We start from the raw sequence: 22,567 nt of genomic DNA on the forward strand, positions 1-22,567 counted from the left end.
TGGCATCAATGGTGGCATTTACGACATGCATTACATGACCGAAACCCGCACGCTCTATGTAAGGTACGCACCATGGGTCTGGATAAGGCATTGGGTGTGAACGTTGACGAAATTTCTTGGGATCCTTTAAAAACAAACAATATAAACAATCATTATATTGGACTTTTAAAAACTAATTACAAACATACGAAAGAGGCAATGTTCAAGAAAAAACTTACGAATGAGGCAATGTTTGCCCTAGTTCCTCTGTGTTCTTGGCCCATGGTAAGAAGCGACATGACTGCAATGTAGGAAGAAGCTTGGTGGATGAGAAGTTTCGCCTGAGTTCTCTGAATAAAAGTGTTAGTGGTTGATGAAAACTTGCAAGAATGACCCTCTATTTATACTCGTTTTCAAGTAGACTGAATATGCAAAAATGTGACAAGTGTAAGGCATGCGTGGTAGTGTTGGCATGCATTGGTGGAATCTGATGATGCAAAAATGTGACAAGTGTAAGGCATGCGTGGGAATCTTGCAGAATAGGTGCAGACTAGGTGGCAGTGTTGACATGCATTGGTGCAGACTAGGTGGGAGTTGTCTTGTCTTGGGGAAGACTTGGTGGAATCTGATGATGCAAAAATGTGACAAGTGTAAGGCATGCGTGGAAATCTTGCAGAATAGGTGCAGACTAGGTGGCAATGTTGGCATGCATAGGTGCAGACTAGGTGGGAGTTGTCTTGTCTTGGGGAAGGCATGCATGGGAATCTTGCAGAATAGGTGCAGACTAGGTGGTAGTGTTGGCATGCATTGGTGCAGACTAGGTGGTAGTGTTGGCATGCATTGGTGCAGACTAGATGGGAATCTTTCACGTGATTTATTGAGATTTGTTTTGTACAGTGTCAGACTGTATAGGTCAGATTAGAAGTTAAGTGTCACAGAGATAGTAGAATCCAATTTTAGCTTTGATATCCCCCAATAATTTATTTAACGGTTGAAATTTGACTTTCAAATATTTATTTTAATGGTTATGGGTAATCGATCTTAAAATTCACCAAAAGTTTATTTGATTGGAATGAAAAAAATAAAATAAAATAATAACTGATATCAATATTTTGGTGTCTAAATATATTTCTCGAACACATTTACATTAGCATAATTTGTTACTATGATGCATAATAGAAACCACAAAAGTAGAGAGGCTAGTAATGTATTGCTCTTTATAAGTTAGAAATTTCAGGTTTAACATCAAAAGCACAAACTATAACAAGATGCAATATAGAAAACACAACGTTGGAATATCCTGTGTTGCATAAGCTCTTTGAATGGACCATAACAGTTTTTCCTAGTTGAATCACACAACGTTGGAATATCCTGTGTTGCATCCTTATCTGATTCTGGTAAACCATCAGGTATGGTCTCGAATTGAAAATCTGGGAGACCTTTCACAAACTCTTCTCCAAGAGATTTAATCAAACGTTTGTGGTTGAACTCGGTGTTGACAAAGGTTATGTGGAAACCGTTGCAACGGAAGAGTTTGGCTAACTGCATGGAAGGATTCACATGACCCTGTGCTGGAAATGGTACGAATACAGCATGTGGTTTTTGGGTTTGATTAGGACTGGAATCCATTTTAGATGGTTTTTCTTGAGAGTTTTTGTGATTTCAAATGTTAATTCTATGAGTTCACTGTATGCTTGTGAATAAATGTGGCTTTAGTTCTCCCTTGTTTTCGTTTAATCACTCCAAATATTTATCCAACATTTTTTATTTACCACCCCCTTGAGAGATGCATTGTCCTCATCAAAATGGGGGGAAATATGGATAGGTGGATAGGTTGGCATGCGTGGGAATCTGCCAGACTTGGTGGTGAAGACTTGATGGGGAACAGGCATGCATGGGAATCTCTGAGACTAAGTTCAGGCTAGGTGGATAGGTTGGCATGCATTAGTACAGACTAGGTGGGAGTGTTGCATTCAAGGGTGTGACACGTGTAAGGCATGCGTGGGAATCTGCCAGACTTGGTGGTGAAGACTTGATGGGGAACAGGCATGCATGGGAATCTCTGAGACTAAGTTCAGGCTAGGTGGATAGGTTGGCATGCATTAGTACAGACTAGGTGGGAGTGTTGCATTCAAGGGTGTGACACGTGTAAGGCATGCGTGGGAATCTGCCAGACTTGGTGGTGAAGACTTGATGGGGAACAGGCATGCATGGGAATCTCTGAGACTAAGTTCAGACTTGGTGGTGAAGACTTGATGGATAGGCAGTAAGATTCTTGCAGTATAAATATTCACACACATTTTCGCAAAGGTATTCACAATATCTTCACAGCAATCTTCACAAAACCTTGACAATATCTTCACAAAACCTTCACAAAACCTTCACAAAACCTTCATAATGTCTTCACAAAACATGGCATCTTCATCACAATACAAAACCAAAGCTCACGTCAATGGTGAGACTTATGAATGTGATATGTCTGGCTTCCTATTTAGAAACACCGAATGCACTCGTTTTTGTCTAAATAGAGGAGCTGACTTCTCTTATCTGAAGAGGAAGATTGAGTCCAAACTAAGACAACCCGTGTCCCAAATTTTTTATCAACAACCTTTTTTTTCAGAAAACAACTCTGTCAAGTTTTATAAGTCATTGATTCAAAATGACATGGAGACACAATACATGCTTCGTAACCATGAGTACTCTGGTTACGAATACATAGTGTTGTACATTGTGTTGGAACAACCTCAACCAACTCAGAATATTCAATCACAGGTTATTGATCCTGTGATTGATGACGAACAAGATGCTGAGCACCACGTTGAAGACGATGTGGTTGATGATGCTGAAGACGTGGTTGATGACTTGGTGAACCGTCATTCTGAAGACGAAGACCAAGCTCAAATACCTATAGCGCAACGCTACTCACCTCCTGCGCACTTCACAACACTTAACTTGGGCGAGGATGAGCCCTCATCAGATATGTTCTACAACCCATATATGAGGTCTGATGAGGACTTAAAGAAGGGTGACCAATTTCGGACCAAGGAAGAGTGTCTGTTAGCAATAAAGAACTGGCACTTGAAAAATTGTGTTGACTACGATGTTATCAAATCAAATCCGGAAAGATACGTTATTGTATGCAAAAATACGGAGTGTGGATATAGGTTGATGGCATCGTATAAGAAGAAGCATAATGCGTGGGTGATAGGGTCCATATCTCAAGCTCACATTTGCGTCAACACCAACATGGCACAGGATCATCGCAAACTTAGCCATGACATGATCTGCCATTCTATATTACCTCTAGTTGAGGCTGACCCGTCACTGAAGGTCAAAACAATTATCTCCCATTGTGTGGCTGTTTTCAAATATACACCGTCATACAGAAAGGCTTGGTTAGCGAAAACCAAGGCAATTGAACTGGTGTACGGTAACTGGGAGGAATCATACAAACAACTACCACGCTACCTGGCTGCACTACGATTGTATTCACCTGGGACGGTTACTATAATGGAGACCTTGCCTGCACAATCCCCTGACGGAACTCGTCTAGAAGGTAATGGAATTTTCCATAGACTTTTCTGGGCATTCCGTCCCTGCATCATCGGGTTCACATTCTGCAAACCACTTGTTCAAGTCAATGGAACTTGGCTATATGGGAAATACAAAGGATCGTTACTGATGGCGGTCGCACAAGATGGCAATTCAAATATTTTCCCAATAGCCTTTGCATTGGTGGAAGGAGAAAAGGCTGCTGCTTGGAGTTTCTTCCTTAAGAATCTTCGAACGCACGTGACTCCACAAGCTGGCATCTGCGTGATTTCTGACAGGCACGCTTCAATAGACAGTGCATACAATAATCCAGCAAATGGTTGGCATGACCCCCCGTCTACCCATGTCTACTGCATCAGGCATATTGCTCAAAATTTTATGCGGGAGTTCAAGGATAACTTCTTGAAGCAACATTTGATAAACGCGGGGTATGCATTAAACCAACCTGGATTCCAATACTATCGCCGGGAAATAGTGTTGGCAAATTCTGATGCAGGGAGGTGGATCGATAATATCGACAGAGCGAAGTGGACTAGATCATACGACGATGGGGTGAGGTGGGGCCACATGACAACAAATCTTGTGGAATCAATGAACGGCGTGTTTAAGGGCATACGTAACCTCCCGATAACCGCATTGGTGAGTGCGACCTATTTTCGGATGGCAACGTTGTTCGTAACAAGAGGCAGGCGCTGGAATGAAGTGTTGCAGACGAGTCAAGTATATAGTGATGCCTGCATGAAGTTTATGAGGCAGGAATCTGCCAAAGCCAGCAGCCATCGGGTTACGGAATTCGACCGCCATGGCCACACTTTTAGTGTCAAGGAAACAATTGACCACAACCAAGGGCTGCCCAGACAAGAGTATAGGGTCCTAATACCAGACCGTTGGTGCGACTGTGGTCAATTTCAGGCCTATCGTATGCCTTGTTCCCATGTCATTGCAGCGTGTTCACACAGCCACTTCGATGCATTATCGCTAGTGTCTCCAATCTACAAAGTTGCAACATTGCTCAATGTATACGACAATCCCTTTCCGGTGGTAGCATTGGAGGCGTATTGGCCAGAGTATGACGGGGAAATTGTTTGGCACAACGAATCGATGCGGCGGAATAAAAGTGGTCGCCCAAATAGCAGGCGCATTAGAACTGAAATGGACGTCGCAGAGAAAATGCAGAGGAAGTGTAGCATATGTAGACAACTAGGGCATAATAAGAACAAATGTCCATATCGTGGATCTAGTTCCACAACTTAGTTTTCACTTTCATAAATCTGTGTACCAAAATCATTTTAAATTAAAGTTTACTTTTTATTCCAAATAGAAGATGACACTTGAACAACAAACACAAACATCTAACATTACAACACCAATTACTAAAACAAAAACAAATACTGGAACAAAAACAAGTACTAAAACAAGAACAAGTACTAGAACAATAACAAATACAACAACAACATGACAAACAACCATTAAAATCTAAGAAATTACAACAGTTAACACTATGTCGTCTGATCCATGCATCATTTGGATGCAATCAATGTCGCTTTCAACTTCAACCCACCAACGTATCGTTTCTCCAGTTTCAAATGAGAACCTTGTTCTAAGCCTCTGAATCCTTCTGATGACTTCACCAGGTTGGTAATCTCCCTCTAACCAAGACATCAAGGACCTTTTTAGTTGGTCCAACGAACGGATGTTCCAAAATTTCATCTCCATTGGAGGTTTCAAAGGCGAGAAAATAACATGCCCATCCTTTTTAAGATTACTGGTTCAGGATCCGGGCGCCTTGATGATGTTCGCTGCCATGACGACGGTCTTGGGGATGCCATGAACTCAACTTGATACAGAAAGTGATAGGAAACAGTGGTGAAGAAAATGCAAGGAAATAACACTTTATTTATAGGAAAAGATCTGGGTTGTACACCAGTCTACCTAACCCTAATTAGTGTCGCACTTGATTACTTAATCTTATAGGGAATTAGGGTTTCAATTAGGTCATAACTACCAAACTCTAATTATAACCGATCAATAAACCCTAATTATAATTGATAAATTAACCTTAACATGATTAACCCTAATTCTTCCAAAAAATTTTAAATAATAATAATTACTTATAAATTAAATTAGTATATATATAAATTAATATATATATATATATATATATATATATATATATATATATATATATATATATCTTGTAAATAATTTATTTATATATATGTGTTAATATAAATTAATATAATTTAGAAAAAATATAAATTCATAAATTAAAAAAAAAAAAAAAAAAAAAAAACATATTTAAAAAAAAAAAAAAATAAAAAATTTAAGGGTAGGCGCCACTCCTAGTGGCGACTTGCCCTACCCTTTAAGGGTAGGCGCCAACTAGGGTGGCGCCCATGTAGGAAACTAGGGCAAAAATTGCCCATTTTGGTAATTTTTTGGAAAAAATAGATATTTTTGAAATTTTTTTAAAAATTCTGGATATTTTAAAAAAAAATTCTAATTAACTTTTCATCTCACAAGTCACTATTATCACAATACTTATTTTATTTTTAATCGACATCAATTGAGTTTATAAGACCGGCACAATTACTTTTTAGTTATTAAAAAATAATTCATACCTATTAAATTAATAAATTATTTTATCAAATTGAATAATACTCAATAGCCGTGCGGACAACTAACTTTCCATATCACATGTCATTATCTATGCAATATTATTTTATTTTTAATCAACATTAATTGAGTTTATATGATCATTGTTCATTTTACAATTAAGTAACTCATTTTAAATTTAAACATATATCTGAATATGTTTATCAAATTGGACAATACTCATTAGTCATGCATACAACTAATTTTTCATTTCACAAATCACAATGAGCACAATATCTATTTTATTTTTAATCAACAATTATTTTTATTTGAGAGACACTTTCCAAATGTCAAAATTTTCTTTTTTTCTCTTTCTTCATCTCACATGTCCATTTTTTCTTTTCTTTTGGTATGATTATTTAATACAATTGAGTTTATATTATCATTGTTAATTTTACAATTAAATAACTCATTTTAAATTTACATGTGTATATAAATATATTTTATATCGTATCAAATTGGATAATACTTAATAGTCGTGCAGACAATTATCTTTTCATCTTACATGTATTGGGGAGTTTTTATCATCAAAATACATATTTTATTTTAATCAACAATTGTATTTATTGAGAGATAAAATTCTTATTTTTAAATGTCAATTTTTTCTCTCTCCATCTTACATGTGTTGGGGAGCTGTTCACTAGGGAGTATTAAATATTGTGTGAGTTCTTCTTTTAAAGCAACACCTTTGTGACAGACACACCACATATTCATCCAAAACCTTAAAGTGATATGTGAGTGAGTTTTCCCATTTATAAATGCTCAAGTCTCCACATTTCTAACCAATGTGGAACTATTATCCACACTGCTCACACTTGCTACATTCCCAACACTCTCTCTCAAGTGTGAGGCCACAATGTTGCCCCTCAAGTGGAAGCTCTTCTTACTTTCACAAACTCTTGTACCGCACGAAATATTTCTTACTTACCACCCTTGTGGCACCGTTGACTTTCAATACAAGTAAGATGATCCCTTTCTCAAACCAAAGGCGCATGATACCATGTTTATAACAACTCTCACCCATTTGAAAAGTCGAATTCTTTGAATTTTGGGACCCTTTTCCATCAAAATTTTGGAAATTCTCTTTGTTCTTCATGGATCATTTTCCTTTCGATCTCTTGTCCTTCTCATTGAATCGAGCTTGTAAAACAATCTCCGTCTTTGCCTTATCCTTATTCCTCTCTTCCATCCTTTGCTCATGAGCCATAAGAGAACTTTGTAGCTCCTCTTTGCTCATCGTCGCAAGATCCTTCGACTCTTCAATCGCCACAACTATGTTGTCGAAACTTGGTGTTAAAGAACACAAGATCTTAACAACAACATATTGGTCCGTAATAGTTTCTCCACATGTCTTCACTTGATTCACCAACCGAGTGATTCTCCTTGCAAAATCCTCGATTTGAATCAATTCGAGCTGTCGTTTGTGAGTTTGTAGACTCACCATCTTCGCTTTGTCAGCCTCTGCATAAGCTTTCTCTAAGATCTCCCAAGCTTGCTTCGACGAATCGCAATCACCAACTTTCTCAAAGTTGTCGCCATCAACATATTGATGAATCAAGAACAATGCTTTATAATCCTTCTTCTTCTCTTCTTCATGCGTTGATTCTGAACAAGAAGAGTAACATCATTCTTGATCACCACAAGAACATCTTGATAGCCAAACAACACTTTCATTTGCTTTCACCACTTGTCGCGATTCTTTCATTGGAAACTGAATTCATGTTGCACACAAGGTGTTTGTGGATCTGAACCAAGTTCTTGATCCCAAATGTTGAAGGAATTTTTCACTAGGGAGCATTGAACATTGTGAAACTTATTCTTTTAGAGTGACACATTTGTGAGAGAGACACCGCATATTCATCTAAAATCTTAAGGTGATAGGTGTGTGAGTTCTCTCACTTATAAATGCTCAAGTCTCCATATTTCCAACCAATGTGAGATTATTATCCACACTACTCACACTTAATACATTCTCAACAACATATCTATTTTTTACTATTATTTAATACAATTTAGTATATATAATCATTGTTCATTATACAAGAAGTAACTCATTTCAAATTTATATGTATATCTAAATATATTTTATATTGTATCAAATATATTTACGCATACAAACGAACTAGTATCAAATATATTTACTCATACAGACGAACGAATATCAAATATAAACTAAACTAATTAATGATGAATAGATCTAAAGAAAATTAGGTAAACAGTTTACAATAAATTAATTCGATTTGAAGCATTAAAGATTTAAAATTTAAATTCTTAAATTTTGTATTACGAATATGACTTTTGTTAAAAGGTTCAAGGAATCCAATTCCAAATTTCTTTGTGTTTTCAAACACCTTTTGTTCAACTTGTGATGTTTTATTTTTTTTTAATACTTAACTCTAATACTATGAAGATTTTAATTAATAAATAAATATATACTTACAGGTCATTGATGCATTATTGCTATCACTAATTTTCTTCAATATCATTCAATTCTAAATTAATATTTTAGGATTTTCTCCTCTCTATTATGAAAGGATAAAATATATAAAATATTACTATAATAACAATAATAAAATATAAAAAATGCTAAAATAAACTCTAATTGTCTATCAATAGATATTTAACATTAACTATAATTTTAATAATGAAAATTTTTACACTATAAAGTAACCAGACAATTTTATAATTTTACAAGCAAGTAAAACATGACTGAAATATTCAAGTCTGTTTATATCATGATTACTTTTCTTTTCATATTCATCACTCTAACAGACGGTAAGTTCATTTTTTTAAATTTGTTTTTAAAATGTAATCTGAAACTTATATCCGATGTTTCATATTCTGATATTAATATTTATTTATAATTATTTAACTTTACAGGAGTGTTTTTATGCGACATTGACAAAGATTGTCGTGATGATCTGTTTTGTACCTACCCTCAAATTCCAAGGTGCATAGGAAAGCTTTGTCGTTGTTGGGTACAGTAACAAAATAAAGTTTGTAAAATAATAGTAGTAACTATAATGTTATACTTTTATAATTTCCCTTATAATAATATTGTCTATTTATCTGTTTTTTTATTACGCTAACGCGTAAAAATATTAACAACATTCATTTTTATAAGATTGATTTTTATCTAAATAATATAATATATGGTATTTATTCGAATAAATATTAAATTTTATTTGTAATATGATGCATTAAATCAATATATATATATATATATATATATATATATATATATATATATATATATATATATATTATATATATATATATATTTGGATCTGTTGACGCCAAGTGTCAGTTTAAAAGTTTTAGGATCTGTTATTTTCGATTTTGTATTTCTATAAGAATAACAAAATTCAAATTCTATAGAAGAATAGAATTTAAAATAAGAAATTTTCAAAAAAATATATTAATATGTTTTTTTTAAAGGGTCAATAAAAGTATATTATCTAAATTATAAATAGATATAGATTAAATTAGTAAAAAGTGTATCTCTCAATTTATTAATAAATAAATATTAAAATTAATTATAATTTTTAAAATATATTTTTATTTAATAAAAAGATCAATCATATATTCGTGAATCAAAAATATCTCTTTTCACAGCAAAATTAATATGTTATTCTATATAGGAATAACATCATTACATAGCAATATAAAATCGAGAATAACATCATTATATATCAATATGAAATATAAAATTAATAAATTATGCTATATAGAAATACATATTAATTTATTATATAAAATATAAGATAAATTAAATTAAAAAGTTTAGAAAAAAAACATAAAGTAGATTACTTTGAATTTTTGTGACCAGGAGGCGTATGATTTTTTTAAAAATATTTGAGCATATAGTTATTGTATATTTTACTTTTCTTTATTTGTAAAATTTTATTTTAAGACATGGATAATCAATAAATAAAATGACATGAATAAGCATCTATTTATTAGCAACTATTAAGGGTAATAATTGTCTATATGTACAACAAAAAAGTTAGAGGTGGAGAGAGAGTAAATGAGAGAGAGAGAGAGAGAAACAATGGTAATATGTAAGAAGAAAAAAAAAAGAAATCATCATAAAAAAAGAAATCACCATGTTAATGTGAACTTGTTCTTTAACTGTTTATGTTATTCTTCAATTATATATCTTCCGTCCCATGAGTACTCTTCTCCCACAACTTCAACCTTCCACACAACTTTGATTTTCCATGGGTCTCATTTTCCTAATTTCTGTAAAGAAAAAGAAAGGTTTGTAAAAGATGAAAGGATGAAATATGTGAAGCATCAAATTACTATTACCTTTCTTCAAATTGGCAGCATCAGATTCATAAAAAAGAGTCTGATTTTTTTTATTAATTAAACGATCAAATAATATATTTATGTAAGAATTTCTTATATTCTACTCCTAGTCGGTTACTTTTAGAAGTTAATGAGTACAAGTTACACATTTTGAACCAAACATATGCTACAATAATTGGAGGCACCAAATGCATGCCCAAATGAGAGTAGCAAATAGATACATGTGCAACAAATTGAAGTTTCAAGAAAACTCAAAAATTGTCAAAATTAGGTAAAATCAAATGAACTTCAGCATGTGTGGGGACCATGACTGTTTCACCAAAAGCATCCTTCATGCAGAGCATAGTGGTGGAAGTCGAATTGCAGGTATCAACTCACTTACCCTTAGCCAACAAGTTTCAATTTTGACACTTTTTCGGGCTCCTACCAACTCAGACATTTTAGCACTGAAGACTCACCTTAATCACTCCCCCGATTTCCCTATAAATAGAGCATTTTTCTCTCTCCAAGAAAAAAACTTGTCAGCTATTGAATCCCTGCAAAAACCACCCTTCATTTTCCTAAAAAATAGAGCATACGATTGGAGTGTTTGAACCATTTTCAACACAACAAAAACATTACAACACCTTTCCTAAACCTCTCTGAAGCTAACCAGATCCATAATAGTGACTGAGACACCTTCATCTGTGCTCCCCAAATACGTCGGAACCTACACTTGAATCTTTTTTTGGCAAGATAGTTAACACCACCATTTTGTTGCAAACAAGTTACTACCTTGTTCCTCATGTTTCACTAACGCTTAACCCCATGATTTGAGTTTCAATCACTGCACATACACCATTAAATTTTTGTTTTAGGTTTTACTTTTCGTTCGTGTTTGGCTGAAGTTCTCTATACTCAGAGCCAATAAATGGCTTGTGAGTATGGTGGGAGCAACAATGATCAAAGGGGAATTGGAATCCATGCTTGATTCCACTTAAAACCTTGAGTTGCATAAATCAGATTTTCCATTTATTCCAAGATTGAAGACGAAATTGTGTCAGTTGCTTCCCGCATTCCATTTTCTATTTGAATTTAAAAAATTTACATGGCGTGTTCCTATTGGTTGTTTAAGATGATGTGGCCTCCTGAGTTGTGTGTGTGTTGGTCAACGCGCGTGTGTGTTATTCCTCTTGAGTAGGACCATCCAACGCACATACCTTTTTAAGTAGTAAGATCCTATGATTGTTATTAGTCCATTCATTTATTTTCAGTTTGTATTATATATATATATATATATATATATATATATATATATATATATATATATATATATATATATATATATATATATATATATATATATATTCACGCGTGCGCTTAATCATCAATTGGGCAAGCTTGGCCCAGTGGTTGGTCAATTGGCCTGTAACCCCAAGGTTTGGGGTTTGAATCCAGGCGCCCTTGATTTGCATTTTCCTCTAGTTTGTTTTTATGTTTTATTTCTTTTATTTTCTTATTTAGCATCCTTCACCATATTTTTATTTTCTTTTGTTTTATTGTTTATTCTTTTAATCAAAATATTTTCTTAAATACATTTCATCAAATATTTTTATTATTACTATTATTATTTTTATCATTTTTATTTGGACCATTTTTCCCTTATAGTTGGTCTTGGTTGATGATAATCTTTTAATCATTGGTAATTGATCCTAAGGTTGATTAAATCTTCAATACTTCAAATATGTTGATGAATGATAAATGGATCATTCTTGTGTTAGCTCACAAATTTCTACTTCAGCGAAGGACGAAACCAGGACAACCAAGAGGAGGTCGAAAATAGAGTCGGCGAAGGGGAAATCAAGATAGCTATGCCGACGAAGGAGGTCATTCTGTCGAAGTCGAAGGTAAGCGTACCATGATGGGAACTGATCGTGGGAAGTAGAAGTGGGAAGTTACCAGAGACGTGGATAATAGGCTCCGACATGTGGCACATCATAAATGGATCATGACCTCATAGCACTTATGTTCTACACATTTTCTCATCCATAATTTACTAAATCCATTATTCTAAAGTTGTTGCTCTTCACACTAAAGAACAACAACACCAAAACTCTAAAGCCTTCATCATCATCAATCTTTTCAAAAGGTGCGAACGAAGAAGAGGAATTACGAGAAAGTTGAGATCAAAAACATAAAGGGGAAGAAGGAATAGCAAAAAAAACCTTGAATGTTACTGTTTAATTAGGGACGATCTCGTCATCGTAGGTCGGTTTCCCTTACTCCCTCACTTGTATAACTATTTGATATATTGTTTGATGTCTGATACTTACTTAGGGTGTTGGTTTATTTTTGTTGTTGTGGATCATGTTGATATTGATTGTGTTTTAATAATTATAATTATTTTAATTATTAAAAATTTTCACAAAGAATAAACCATTTCTACGCACTTTCTCTAAAAAAAGGCTCCTGCCCCCTAAAAGTAATAATAATTAATAAATAAATATTTATTAAAAATTAATTAATTAAATCAAAATTTAAATAAACAAAACGTGGTGATGGAATTCCAAATCCTAAATTTTCTCTAACAAAATCTTCCTCTAATAAATAGCTAATAAAAATTATCAATTTAAATAGTTAATTAATAAAATAAAACTAATTAAATATTTATTCTTTTATACAAAGTTGCATCAAAAGAATGTTAGTATATTGTATACTTGCAATTTTTTTATCGATAACTAGATATTATATTTTTTTCTTATTCTTTTTTTACTTTATTTTAATAATTAGTTTAATTAGGATGATTAGAATAATTAGTCTAATTAGGTTAATTTAATTAAATATTATAAAACAAAAAAATATTTATTTTATATTAAATATTAAAAATTCCAAAAAAGCCAAATGAATATTTAATATTTTTATACATCTTATATTTTGCACTTTGTGGTTAAAATATTTAAATTATATATTCACTTATAAATTCATTTTTTTAATAAATATATATTTTAGTAATCAAATATTTCATAAAGAAAAAAAAACAAAAAAATATAATTAATTAGGGAAGTTAATTACTTAAGGAATCATGGTTAACCTTCGGGATATTTTTAGGGATAATTATGTGATAAATTTCTAGAGTTTTAGGGATGAAAAAATCAGGGATAATGGATATGTCATTAACTTTTTAATATTATTATTAATTAAATATATAATATCATTTAAAAAAAATTAGAACATGAGGGGATATAATTAGGGATAATTCAGGGGGATAATCATGGTATAACTTAGGGATAACATGAGATAAAATTCTATTACAGTTTTTAGGAATAAAAGTTAGGGATAATGGATATGGTCTTTGGGTTTCTAAATCAAACTTTTAATATTGAATAATTATATATACTATCACTATGGATTATTTTTAATAATCAAATTAACGAGATTTTTTGCAATTAATCAAAAGGGATAAAGTCAACTCAATACACCTTAAATTGTAAATCCTTTGCCCTTGTGCATTGGGGAATTTTTCAAAATTGAATATTTCTCCGTCCCTGACGCGTGAGAACTTTTTAAGGGATAAAAACAAAAAACAAACAAATATTTTTTAACACGAATTTTAAGTTTTCCTTTCTCGATTAATCAATTTTATTTTAAATAATAAAATAATTTTTAATAAATAGATAAATAATTAACCAATAATAATTAATAAAGCAAACATCCTTAGGCATACAATAACCATAGAATTATAGGAGGATTCTATTGAGTACAATGGAAGTGAGAGGTTCCTAGTACCTTCCTCTCACTTAACTGACTCCCGAACCTAGTCTCTCACCCTTAACTAATAGGTTTTTATCATTATTTCAATGTTCCTTAGAAATGAATAAAGGACGGTGGCGACTCTATCATTTTTCCAGCCATGACAGCCGGGGACTCTGTTGGGGAGTTCTTATACTTTCCCTAAAGAGAGTCCGTCCTAACCTTTGGTTTTTAGGGTTATGTGTTTTTTGTTTGCTTGTTTATTTTCTGTTTATTTATTTGTTTATTCTTTTTTATATTTTCTATTTCTTCCATATATATTTTTATTATATTTCATTATATTGTCATCATGTGGAAGGGATTGTTATATGTGTGAAGCCAAAACTCGGGCTTGAGGAAAAATATTTAAGCTTAAGTAAGGGGTCGTCCTGTCTTGGCCAATGGGGTTCTCATCCTATGGGGTCTTTGATAACGATTCCTCCTAGAGTAGATCAATTTCAAAAGATTTGTCATAAAAAGGCTGGCAGTTCTTCATGATGGAACTTTGAATTTGGTCCATGACTCCAGGGATCTCTTCTAGAACACCTTCTAATCAAGGCGACCTTATATTATCAACCCATATGGGTCGTTATTAAGGTTCCTCCTAGATGAGGTCTATCCCGAAGGATTACCATAGGAAGGATTGCTCCCTCTCATGGTAAAACAAGGGTATAGTCCATGACTCTAGGAATATCATCTTACCCAAAGTTTTATATCCTACAAGTGAAGGGATTGGGTAGCCTAATCTTAGATCCGACCTAATCATAAGAAGCCTATCCAATTAGGGAATACTTACATGTTACCCCAATCTTAAAAGATTTAAAATAAAAAAACATTTATACCATCATATCATTAATTAATTTTTTTTGCATTCAATCTTCACATGAATTTTAATCATTTAGTAACAAGTAAGCTAAAGAAAAAAAATGGAATTTCATAGAAGGAAAAGGAACTATACTGTAGCGGTAAATTCATGACCATCAAGCTATTGGTTAGCTCAAGGTCAAATAAACCAGAGTCTCCACCGCACTTTTATTATTTCTAAAGGAAAAGGAAGAAAGTACGAACACAACTCAAAGATAAGAAGTTTTCAAATCAAAACTAATAAAATGTCAGATATTTTAGGTAAGGGGGTTGGTTACACAGAGGGAAGGTATTAGAATCCAAAGTGTCCTAGGTACTCCTAGGGAGCCCTTTTGTGTGTGTAAGTGTTTTAGTTGAAAAAGATGTTTGCTAAAAAAGGTAATTAGGGGATGAGAAAAGAATTCATTGATTATATTTTTGTGTTTGAGGTCTTATGCCTACATACCAACATCAAAATGAGGGATCAAAACCTCATAGTTCGTGGTAAAAGTTTCAAAGATGGGTGGATTGATTTTAGCAAAAGCTTAAAGATCTTTTCTTATCAAAGGGAGAATACTCAACCAGACATCCACCGATAATGAGGGCTTTACAACATTTAAGAGGGATGACTCCAACTTTGATTCAATCAACAAGTATGCCACTAACCCCTAAGAAATGGAAAGACTTATAATTAATATATCATGAAATAGGGGAATCATATCTCAAGCAAAGATAACTCAAATCTAAATGCTCTCTTTTTAAAAGTTCAAAAGAAAAAGGCACAAAATGGCCAAAAGGATTAGATGAGGTTGTTAGTTCTTTTTTGTCTTTTTGAAGATAAAGTCAATATTATTAATTTCATTTACAAATTGGATTAAGAAAATATTTTGAAGATCAATGGCATAAGGCCAAGGTTTCTACTCATTAAAACAAGTCTAAGTTGAAAAACACAAGCAAATAAGTTTTTGAATATGAGGGAGAGATTTTGAAGTTAAAGAAATAGGAGGAGATGAATGGAATAACCTAGACAAGGCTTAAAAGTTTAGAGTTGAAAAGATCTAACCAATGGGATGCATCCACGAGACAATAGTGTTAGATAGAAACCCATTTCCTTTGGACTTTCAAGCAAGCAACAAGCATAATAATCCAAGCAATTCATAAGAAGACCAATGGTATCAAATAAAGATAACCAAACTTCCAAGCAAGCACTCCAAAGCAAGCATTATTTAATGCCCTTCACATGTATCATATGAATATCCCTTGAAGAAAACTCACAGAGACAAGCATCAGATAGAAACAATAAGATCAAAATAACAACTTAAGCATAAAGATAAAGTGAGCATAAAAGATAAACCAAGGGAATTCTAAAGGCTTGTATAAGATTAATGGCATTGGCCAAAATAAAGGTCTCAAATAATGACATTGTCCAAGTCTTCTTCAAAGCATAGGGGTGTTGTCTACTCTAAGTCCAAAAATTCAGATCATGTCACAGACAAGGGTCCAACAGTCCACCAAATTCTTTAGGGTTTTTGTTTTTATTAATTATTTTGAGGTCCTAAGACCACAAATAAAGAAAAATCACAAGCACAATATAATACAAGCAAAAAATATGGCTCAAGTGAGCAAAGTGAAAATGACTGAAACACTAAACAAGTTGCATGAATGTAAATGACAATGAATGATAAAGTGCTAGAATTTAAATTTCATTAAAGGTAAATGAAATTAAAAGTAAAGCAATAATAAATATATGTTAGTGAAATGTTAGTTAAGAATAAAATTGTTTAAGTCATTCTTTGGAGAACACTTAACCATCCACTCACAAGCATGAAGATATGAACCTAGACATCAATCATGAGAAGGGCCCCAACTTGGATAAATAAACAAGTATGCCACTAGCTCTCATAAAAGGAAAAGAGGTTAAATCTTCACACAATTCCATGAGGAATGGGAGACTTACAATCTCCCTTACAAAAATGATATGCCTTTTGGGATAAATTTAGCTATATGTTAAGCAATCGTAATTGGACTTATGTAGAAGTCATAACTATCTGAGGTCGGGCAATAATGATATTGGTGCTAATGCATACTAGAGACATGGTACAAAGAACCAAGCTCATAAAGCATACCACACACAAAAATAAAATGGGATGGACCTATCTCAATCAAGCTCATGTTGATTCATCTGGCACAAGGTCATTGATGAATCAACTAGCATTTTGAACCTATGAGAAGTTATTGGCCATGGATGGATTGGGAAAGAAGTAGATGAAGATGAAGAGATGAAGTGAAAAAGAACCCAAATTAATCAAGGTATGAACTTCATTTTATCAATACCATCCATTCATTTTAGGGGATGAAGTTCAAACTTCATCAACCCCCTAAATACAATGGTTTTGATCAAACTAATGTTCAATTCAACCAAGGTCAAGGCCAAACAGAAGTTGAGTCAACACAAAGTCAAACAAATAGCTCAACAAAATGTTCAAGCAATTAAACAATTTAATTTTAATTTTTAAATGAATAAAAATGCATTTTAAAAGATGAAAACCCTAAAATCCCTTCAAATTACCAAAGAAATGGCCAAGGGATTTATCATAGATCAAACAAGGTCAAAAGACCTTTCACTATTTTTTTTGACATTTTTGAAAAGTCAGAAGTATTTAAAATCAATTAAAAACAAGTCAAAAATCATTACATTCACTAAAAAATATCAAATCCAATCCAAAAAATAATTTTAATTCAGAAAATGGAAGAGGAAATTATTTGAATTTTTGGGGTGAAAGTTCCATATTTTTTGGATCAAAATTGAATTTATAATGAATTTAATAAGAAAATAGTATTTAAAATAATAAAACAAAAAACAAATTAAATAAAAAACAAGGGCCATCAGATCTCCCTTATTAATTGATGTGGCAGACCTGATGGTCACGTGCATCAAGTCTACCATGTTCCAAAGTCAATACGCAACATGGATGGTAATCAGAATGCAAGACCAAGATTAGAACATGGACCAAGGATCAGATGGCTTGGATTGAACCAGCGCACCACCAGAGCCCTAGCTCCGGTCATCTTCTCCGATCACCCTCACCAGACTGGTCAGGACCAAATGTTCACAAAAATTCATGGATCATATACTATTTTGAAGAGAAAATCATGAGGATTTCGAATCTGACCTTTCCAATTCTCAATATATAGAAAGATATGTGAATTGAAAATTGAGGTTCCATAACTGAGTTGCTTTGATTTAACCTCAAAGAAACTCAATCTTATTGCCTACATTGGTAGGATTTTAGCCAAGAAAAAATCAAGCAAAAGGTTGAGAAATGAGAGAGAATCGAAGAAGGAAAGTTTGAGAAATTTCACCTTCGGGTTTCCGTGATTTGGCTTGATCTCGATATAATTCTTTTTGGCTTTTCTTCCTCTTGCTTGACGGAGATGATTAGAACAAAAATGGATGTGAACCCTTGGAGTTCTAGTTCAAAACCAGAAAGTGAACTAGAAGCTCGATTTCAATGAAATCTTCAAGGTATTCTTTTAATGGAGGCTATGGGATTGTTGATCAAAGCTTGGGCAAGGGTCCCCTCAATTATGAGGCTAATGAGCTCATTATATAGGCATTGAAATGTGATTTCCACACCTTCCAAAATTGAATCCAAAAATAGCAAGTTGTATGCATGGATGCATAGGCATGCATTTTGGCCCAAATTATGATTGCAATAAATCCAAATTCGTGCACAGTTGATGCTAAGATCACTACATGAAGCCATGCAAAGGTATTTGAAAATTGAGTTCAAAAGTTGCCAAAACAAACCAGCCAAAGGAACCGTGCGCAAGTCCCTTAATATTTGTCCAATTGAAATTATCTTGGTCTCTTTGGAAAGCTAGAATGAAATGGAACAACTTTGATGTTGGAAAGTTTTCCATTTGAAGCTAGGAACTTGCTGAATTCTGACCTTGAAGTTGGAGGAATCAAACATACTTGAAACTTTTCTAAGTTAAAAGTCAAATGACTCATTTTTCCACCTTGAATAACTTTTGTTATGAGCTTCAAATGACTTTCATTCCTTATAAAAAGTTGTACCTCTTTCAATTATCTTCAATTTGGTCACAAATTTGACACCATTTGGATTTTGAATGGTATAGTTATGGATTTCATAAGTTAAGGAAAATTGCTTGTTCAATGATGATGGCCAAAATGAACCTGTAATGTTTCCTCATGGCATATGCCCTTGAAAGTGTAATTTGACCTTTCTCAAAGCAGAAAAGTTGTATAATACATCTTTAAACTAATCATGAAACATGGATCATCTTCATATCATAAAAACTAAGCAAGTTATGGTTCTTGGAATTTGACCTTCTATCTAGGGCACAGACAAAATGACCTATAATATTTCACCATAAACAATGACTTTCCAATCAAAATTAGCTCTTGATGCCAGCATGAAAGTTGTTTGTAATGTCATAAAGAGTGTTAGTTGTAAATTTACGTGTCGGGTTTTTGTTATCGTATCCACAGAGATTGTAAGATATCACTGCCGTTCGATGGTTGTTTTAATCTTAACTTAATGTGACAATAGGGTTTTGGTTTTAATCAAGTTATCTTGCATACAAAGTAATTAATTGCGGTAAAAGTTATGTTTTGATTAATATGAGAAATATTGTTAAAGTTAGGTTTCAATGATCACTTTGCATGTATTTGCTCGGTCAACAATCTTATAAACTCCTTTAGATGATAAATAATTTCACAAAGTCCTCTCAATATGTTTCTCTCGAACACACATTGTGAGTTTTGCCATTTTGATCCATTGTTTCTCTCGAACACAATCTATCAAAATGACAACTTTTTGGTTCAACCTTATGGTGAACAAAATCATTCGTTACTATCTCTAGCTAACGAACAAGTTTGGATTAAAACCTAGGTCAAGAATCGGTAAACATCTCTCGATCATAAACCAACACAAAGAGTTTTAAATAGAAACAAAGTTTTCATCATATATTTACCGTTAAAGAGTTTACATATGAGGATCCTTACATTTACACACAAAGCTAGAAATCACCTACATCTAACCTTGACAAATGGATGACTTAGCTACTCATTTTCATGGTAGCTTGGTCGGCAAGTAAGGAAAGAGGGTTGATCAACATCCAAGTCGAATAATCGAGGTTGGATGGGAATCCACCTTCTTTTTGTGGAAGATGGTTGCTAGATGAAGAGAAATGGAAATTAGGGCATAAAAGGGTCCAAGAACAATGCTGCAAAAATATCTAGAATAAAGTACAAAAGTGGAAAAAGTTGGTAAAAGTGAGGTATGGTGCTCAAAAGTGGCACCTGCTACTTATAGACCACTGCTGGGCTGTCATGTTCGCTAGGCGAGCAGAATGGCTCGCCTAGCGAGGGTCTAAAATGGGCACATAAGGCCCCTGCGCCCAGAGAAAACAGGGCCTTGGTGAACTGTCATGTTCGCCTAGCGAACAAACCTTCGCCTAGCGAAGGACACGCTTCAACCTCGCCCCAGCGAGGTTGAGAGGTTTTGCTACTGGAATGCTCGCTGGGTACTCGCTAGAGCTTCGCCTAGCGAGTGAGTGCTGGCTGCGTTTTTTCACCAAAACAGAATGAACTCGCTACCACATTCGCCTTGAGCTCGCCTAGCGAATTAATTTGCTAATTTACTGGAGCTTTTCGCCAGGAACTCGCCTAGCGAACCAATGCTTCGCCACAGCCTCGCCTAGCGAGCAGGCTGATGAAATGCTTGTATTCTTTGGTTCCTTTGCCAATTCTCTTGTGTCTTCATTTTCAATTAGTTCATGTCTTTCCTGCACAATAACACACAAATCAAAGGCACCAAGCTTGTTTATCAATGTAATGCATTCCATGTAAAACAAATGTGGTTTTGACAATTTTAGCAAGGAAAAAGAGTGAAAGATGCCCACATATGATAGCTCAAATAAGCACTTTTGGGCATCTAACAACTCTCCCCAACTAGATTCTTGCTTGTCCTCAAGCAAAGTATGCCTCTTGAAGGACACGAGGATTTGCTTTAAGAAACGGTTTCTCCGAAGTTGGATAAACGGCTCAAACACAAGCGAAATCAGCATATACAAGTTTCCAACGGTTCGAATAAAATAATACATAAGAACTTAAACTTAAATAGCAATGCAAAATATTTATCTATCTACAACCATACTATTCTGAATGAATCATCCTATCTCTCCTCTTCGAATAAGGAATGAAGATTTTGCGCGTTTGCAACCGCGGGACTAATCTCACTCTCTAACAAATAATGAAGAAATCAAATAGATTCATACAATGTCTAACAATTAAAAAATGGTACTGTGGAAGCATAAAGATCACTAAGGGCTTTTCGGTTGAAGCTTGGTTAGGTTAACAAACAAGGGTCATTTCTAAGGCCATTAAAACGAAAGTGCCGATGCAAAAGAGACATTCATAGTATTATTCACACTACTCGACTTTGTTTCATTTGTTTCTTATTTGTAACCTTCACAACACATATTCCACAACTCAATTTTTTATTTTTCACTATTTTTCTTCCAAGCAAGCATTCATTTTCATTCTTTCTATTTTTGTTCTTTTCTTTCACATCAAATATACAAAACAGATGTTTCTTTTCTATATTTTCTTATACATATATTTTTCTATGCTTGCTCGGTTTTTCTTTTCTTTTTCGAGAGTTGTGGTACTTACCAATTCTTTTTTGTTCTCCCCAACTTATTTCTTCCACACCCTAAGTGAATGCTCTTAACTTTTTACGGCAAAAGAACAATAATCAAGATTTTCCGGGTTGTAAAAAGAAGATTTTTGAGATCTCGCTTTATTTCAAGCCGAGATTCAACTGTTTAGGCTCAAAGGGGTTAACAAATACTCTCTCTGCTCACAGGTAAGTTGTTTTTGGATGTAGTTGTGCTCGAAAGAAAACAAGTGCCTTGATCATTTCTAATTGCTTCCACAATTTCACAATAATAAAAGACAAATAATGAATCACATGAATCAACAAAACTTATTAGAATCCAGCATTTAAGTGACAATGGAGGTTTCCTCACAATTTGTGGTTTTAAGTTCTAGATGAAGCATTCATTCAATTATGTTGCAAAAAGACAATATTCAATTTACCAAAAAGAGTAAAGTTCCTAATGCATTCTAAAATTCTAGCCGACGGTAACCATGTACCTTAGCTTCATTCACTTGTTTATTCTTATCATTGCCATCCAAGCTCGGATGCACCTTCATTGGGTACTTCTTGAGGAGCAACCAATCTAGAAGGGTTTGCCACTCAATCAACCAAAAATTTATTAAACACACAAAATTAAAACATAATTAAATAACATTAACTGAAAATAAAAATTTGTTCATGGGGGACAAAACACCCCAATAGTACAACACCATGGTCAAAATACAAAATCCGAAGATAAAAAATAGAAATGACATATAAAACTGAAGAAA

General features: G+C 33.6%; 1 protein-coding gene across 1 annotated transcript; it reads right to left on the reverse strand.

Moving 5' to 3' along the window:
- Positions 1–1,224: 1,224 nt before the first annotated feature.
- Positions 1,225–1,608, reverse strand: LOC127087380 (7-deoxyloganetin glucosyltransferase-like). The gene has a single exon (XM_051028265.1). It carries the CDS (start codon positions 1,606–1,608, stop codon positions 1,225–1,227), a length of 384 nt encoding a protein of 127 aa, XP_050884222.1.
- Between the last annotated feature and the right edge of the window lie 20,959 nt (positions 1,609–22,567).

The sequence above is a fragment of the Lathyrus oleraceus genome, chromosome 1 (genome assembly GCF_024323335.1).
Source record: "Lathyrus oleraceus cultivar Zhongwan6 chromosome 1, CAAS_Psat_ZW6_1.0, whole genome shotgun sequence".
Classification (NCBI taxonomy): domain Eukaryota; kingdom Viridiplantae; phylum Streptophyta; class Magnoliopsida; order Fabales; family Fabaceae; genus Lathyrus; species Lathyrus oleraceus.

Excerpts from the sequence above, each read along its gene's own strand:
- LOC127087380 (XM_051028265.1), bottom strand. The coding sequence starts at position 1,608 with ATGGATTCCAGTCCTAATCAAACCCAAAAACCACATGCTGTATTCGTA.